This window comes from Cololabis saira, chromosome 12, assembly GCF_033807715.1.
Source record: "Cololabis saira isolate AMF1-May2022 chromosome 12, fColSai1.1, whole genome shotgun sequence".
In the NCBI taxonomy this organism is placed as follows: Eukaryota; Metazoa; Chordata; class Actinopteri; order Beloniformes; family Belonidae; genus Cololabis; species Cololabis saira.
In genome coordinates this window covers 428,362-434,361 of record NC_084598.1, presented here as the reverse complement: position 1 = coordinate 434,361, position 6,000 = coordinate 428,362, and the positions used below count along the sequence as shown (strand labels likewise).

At 38.8% G+C, this 6,000-nt stretch overlaps 1 protein-coding gene across 1 annotated transcript in view; it reads right to left on the bottom strand.

Annotated features, from left to right (window-relative positions):
- Nucleotides 1-1,128: 1,128 nt before the first annotated feature.
- ccm2l (CCM2 like scaffold protein) overlaps nucleotides 1,129-6,000 on the bottom strand; it is a 51,158-nt gene continuing 46,286 nt past the window's right edge. The window contains exon 11 of the mRNA XM_061735118.1: nucleotides 1,129-2,671. Coding sequence (XP_061591102.1) covers nucleotides 2,539-2,671 — 133 coding nt within the window. The 3' untranslated portion in view covers nucleotides 1,129-2,538. The remainder of the gene's footprint in view (nucleotides 2,672-6,000) is intronic.

Sequence of the window (6,000 nt, the reverse complement as noted above, 5' to 3'; positions counted from 1 at the left end):
TCGCGGCCATCCGTTTTTTGTTTTGAAATGACAAAATAAAAATAGAAAAATAATCCAAAATAATCTGTTTCCCGTTTTTTGTTTTGATGATAAAAAACGAAAAACGGAAAGTTATCCATTATCTATTATCCGTTATCCGATTCTATTTCCTAATCGTTTCCACTGCTGCTGGGTCAGTGTATCTTTTGGTCATTGGATTTTTCCGTCATGAGTGGGAATCAAAAAACAAAAAACGATTGGTTTATTTGATTTTCCTTTTAAAACAAAAAACAAATATTGAATTACACTGCATTTTTTCTTTTTTTGTGTTAATATGATTTAACAAAGATTCAAAATACGCTTTTATTTTCGTTTTCTATTTTATATAAGAAAAATGAAATCACTAGTCAACAGGAACGAAAAAACGAACCAAAAACAACCGTTTATTCATATTCTGGCATTTACAACCGAGTGAACTTAGTTCTGGATATTTGACAGGCATTCCTGTGACAATTCTCTCCAGGGGAAGTTGTTCTGTACCACCCCGTCCCACTCCAGCCAGCCACTCTAGGCTACGATTCCCCCCCCCTGTGTTTTCTGCGGTGCATTCACACTATACGCGAGGCATGTATTTTACTCGTATTTACTGACATTACGGCCCCAGATGTAGCTACAGTTGTCATAGCAACAGTAAAACACCAGGTCAAAGCAGCAACGGGACTCGGGTCATTTGTTGTGGGGATAATGGGCTGACGTCAGTTCTAGAAACTCGCTTGCTCTTTCTGAAAACAGTATATTGGTCCATGTTCGAAGTCGTCCGCTCCTTGTCTCCCGCTTGTGTCTCTCGTGCGCTCTGAGCATGGTACGTCTGTGCGTCTGCAGTAGACCGTGCTGCAGATCGTCTTGTTTTTAACCACAGTGTACCCTACTGGCTGACTGTAAAACTGCAACTTCGTTTTTTCGTTCCTGTTGATTAGTGATTTCATTTTTCTTATATAAAATAGAAAACGAAAATAAAAGCGTATTTTGAATCTTTGTTAAATCATCATATTAACACAAAAAAAGAAAAAATGCAGTGTAATTCAATATTTGTTTTTTGTTTTAAAAGGAAAATCAAATAAACCAATCGTTTTTTGTTTTTTGATTCCCACTCATGATGGAAAAATCCAATGACCAAAAGATACACTGACCCTGCTGTCCCCTCTTTTAGCTTTCAAGCCTCGTCATCTGCTTCTTCATCTTCATCATCTACTGAAAATGCAGCTTCACATGGAACTCCACGAGCTGGTGGCAGGTTCCCCACTAAATCATTCCACAGGTCCATATATTATGCAGCTGATCCCTGCTGCTAAAATGTAATCCCATGATATTTTTATATGATTTAAAGCAGTGTTTCTCAACTCTGGTCCACGGGACCCACTGCCCTGCATGTTTTAGATGTTTCCCTCCTCCAACACACCTGATTCTAATGAATGGCTCGTTATCAGGCTTCTGCAGAGCTTAACGGATAATGGATAACAATCCGTTTTACGTTTTTTATTATCAAAACAAAAAACGGGAAACGCATTATTTCTCTATTTTTATTTTGTCATTTCAAAACAAAAAACGGATGGCCGCGAAGTACACGGACCGAGGAAAACAGTACGGACCAGCAGGGAGAAAGGGAAAGACAAGACCAGATTTACACAAAGGTTAACGAGAAACAGGTGCAGACGATCAGGGCAGATGGAGAACAGAAAGGTCAAACAAAACTCAAACACAAAGACATGGGCTTCAAAATAAAACGGGAAGTGACGAAAACGTGACACTCTCCAGTTTATGATTCTAAACAAAGGTGTAACATCTACCACGTCTTCACTGCTGATGAACTGACCCTGTCCAAACATACAGTAGCTATCCAGTCTGGTCGCTCATGCACAGATACTCCCATCTGCAATGCTTTCCACTCCTAATGGTTGACAAGGTCCAACCAATTCCACTTATAGGCTCCAACTTACCCCATCTGGGGGGTGTTCACGGTGGTGCAGCTGGTAGTGCAGTCATAGCTAGGTCCTGGGTTGAATTCCTGCTGGGGACGCTGTGGGCGTGTTAAGTTCCCCCATGACTTCAGTGCCCACACCCTGGGTCGGGTTGGCGAAATGGCCTTGCTGTGTGGAGTTTGCATGTTCTCCCTGTGTTCCCTTGGGTAGCTAATGTGATGTAGCTAATCACAAAATCCTCACAAAAACATGCAGCAGTTCTGGCCAGCCGGGGTGCCAGATGGGGTGGGGAGGATCTGGCCAGAATGACGGGATCCTTCCATGCGCTACGCCCGGCCAGAGAAGCCCCACCCTGTCTGGTGAAAAGAAGCTCACTTAAAGTTAAGGAGGAGACTTGAGCTCAGTGTGGGCTCTCCCGGGGTTGGTAGAGGGAGCAATGCCCAGCACTGGTTGATAAAATGGGGAAAAAAATCGGGATAAAAATATTAAAAATCATGTAGGGTCATAGTAATAATGTGTGTATTCTCTATTTTCTTTCGCCTCCATCACAGAAGGCCCACAAAAACAGTCCACCTGTCCGTCACAGGTAATAGTCTTCTTCCTCAATGTCTCCATGTGTGTCCCGGAAGCCGAGTGCTTCAATGTCATGGGTAATGTCAGTGATGCGTCGGTTAAATTCTTGAGATCCTGAGCCCAGGGAGCCATGATCATACCTGGTGAGAAAGGAATCAATTTATCCACAAAAGTGCACTTCATTTTATGTACAATTTGTAGTAAGAAACCAAACTGACACCAAGAACCAAAGGCCCTTTTTACTATGTCTCCTCACACTGCCATTGTTTAAACAAAAGAATAGCATTTTTTCTGTCATGGCTACATTTTGTTGGTGTTTTGTTTATATATAGCCTCTATATATATATATATATATATATATATATATATATATATATATATATATATATATATATATATATATATATATATATATATATATATATACATATATATATACATATACATATATATATATATATATATATATATATATATATAAAGGCTAGATGACTCGTGAGCCCGCGCTGCTGCCAATGCAGAGCGACGTCGTCACACAGCGGCCATCTTGCCTCGGGGGAGCTCGCTCACTCATAACATTGTGTTTAATGGTGCATGTACTGCTTAAACAACCTTAACTTGCTCAATTCAACAGATTTTCAAACAGTTTGGTTTGTTATGAACGTCAGAGATATGACACTGCATACTTGTGAATAATTATAAACATTGACAAACTTTCTATTCTTAGTAATATGTATATTTACATTATAACATATATACATATATATTATTACCTTATAACATGTATATATATATATATATATATATATATATATATATATATATATATATATATATATATATATATATATATATATATATTTATATATATATATATATATATAACATTATTACATTATTACAATATAACATTAATTTATATGATATTATAACATGTTTATATATTATTACATTATGATGTATTAATATTATGACATTATAACAAGGCAATAATATATATATATATATATATATATATATATATATATATATATATATATATATATATATATAGTACAACATATTATTACATGTATTTTCACAATTCACTTCATTACCATATTTTGGGCCGTAACGGGCCGTAACCTAAAGCTGACAAGTTTGCATCCCTGATCTTAAAAGTATAATCAATGAGAGCTGAAGTTTTGCATCCTTAAAGTTACTTTTAGGACACTAAACCTGCTACAATCAGTTCACAACAGGTTGTCAATAGGTTGTCATAAAATCGTCATTAGAAGCTGTATAATAATTGAAATTTTCGATTGTGGTCACCCTTGATAACTTGGGAAAGTAACGTTAACGTTAGTTAGTGGTGATACACAACTATTGTATGTGCTGCATGATTAAGTCGTTTTTCGAAAAGAAAAGATACAATTTCAACATGTCCAAAGCATCCCGAATCATACCCACGTTAATGACGTTTATAATAAACCAAGCCGTTTGTAAATCCGTCAAGATTTCAGCAAGTTCTGAGTATTTTTGTCTGTACAGACCACTCACCCTCCAAGAGCAACAACGATAGAGCACCAAAGAGACCTAAGATGGCTGGAGACTCCACGCTGGAGACTCCACCTTGAGTCATCTAGCCTTTATATATATCAATGGTTTTGTTTGTTTTTGGAAGGCTCTGTTTTCCTTTTTCCCTCCACCCCTTTCTCTCTCCCTGGCAGCATGAGCAGCGGAGGGCGTGGTCAGGCTGGCATGCTCAACGAGGCTCACCTGGTTCTCATCCCAGACATCTAGAAAGCCTGGCCAAGACACCACACCTGCGCCAGATTATTCCGTCACAACTGGTATGACAGTGGCTTCAGTTTCCTGTGACTTCTTGTGTTCAGTCTTCCCTCTTATTCATTCCTGGGATTTTGTGCAGATAACGGGGTGCCTCTCTGCCATGCCTGAATACTCTGCGTGTGCTCCAGCGTCTACCTGTGCTCAGCCCTGTCCTCCGCCACCTTCACCTGCCTCGTTCTACGTTTTTGGAAACGCTGTGTTTACCAATAAACACGTTAAAACTGACTTTGTCTCTGTCTCTGCATTCTGGGGTTCCAAACATAAAACCGATACGTAACATTTTCCCCCTAAAGATGAAATGTAACTGCCATTTAAAGCAATTTTTCAGGTTTTTTTTTTCTTAGCTCTGATGATCCCCTATAGCCGTAGATATTGCTGCTTTAATTACACAGTCAAACATTTACCCTTGTTCAGTATCTACGGTACCTACATCACACCTCTTTCCTCTTCCTCAATTCTATTATTTCTGTCTTGGGTAGCTTAATTGCCTTGCTTTTGTCATGTTGACTTGTAAGCCAGTTTCAACTTATTGCCACTGCTGACCATTATTGTTGATATGTAGCATTGGGGGCTGTTTTCTGGCTTTTTGGGGACCCTATGCAAGATTCAGTTTGGGCCAGGCACTGACTGGCAATCTGGCATACCGGGAAAAAGACATTGATATGCAACCCATTGGTCCCTCTGCCCCCCCGCCTGCTCCGCTAGTGCAGAAAACCATTTGTCATGGTTCTACTTTCTCGTTTCTTTTCCATTAAACTTAGAGGAACACATAGGAGTGTGAGTTTATCTTTAAGAGTCATTACTTTTGCGGATTGTAAATTTAGATCTTTCTAATTAAATGACCCTTCATGGTAGTATCAAATGTGTCCATTCTAACGGATCCTCACAAACTAATTGCATGGCACTAGTGGTTTTAAGGATTAAATTAGTTCATATACATATTTAAGGGCACACAAAAATGGGCGGTTTGCAGGATGGGCCGGTCTGGGTCAAAATGCTAGGGCCGGTGTTTTATCCCAGTCCACCCCTGGTTTGTGGAGGCCCTATTTTGTAAAACTACATTACATTAGGTAAGTTTACATCCATTAGGATGATGGTTAAACATTAAACTGTTGCACTTTTAGAAGAAAATAGACCGGGTTTATGTATCGTTCAAAAACTTTAAAGTTTATTATTCCTACATTTTCTTCTCTAGGTTTTACCCTCTACCCTACATGTTACATTTTTAATCTTTCCACAAATCTATATAAATAGGGTTAGGGTTACTCTGTCCCAGGTTCCCAATAGTTTTATGAAACTGTTTCCTCCAACACTCCATGAATCACCAGCAAAATCCAGTGCAGTGTCTGGATTGATGTAGGTTATCTTGTTCTTTGGCAGCAAATGCCTGTAAGCTCAATTTTCTCACTCTAATGTCTCCAAAAAATGGACAATTTCTGCCAATACTTAAAGGGATTGAGACATGAAAAACAAATTTTTCTTGATTCTTTGTGTTTAGTTGGGTGTCTTGACATCAATTACACCCAAAAAAAACGAACTTTTAACATTCAGTGTATTGTGTGCTTTCTGGGAATTTCCGCATAATTATGCAAAAACGGCGCATCTGGTTGGGTGGCGGACCTATTACGTATAGGTCCGC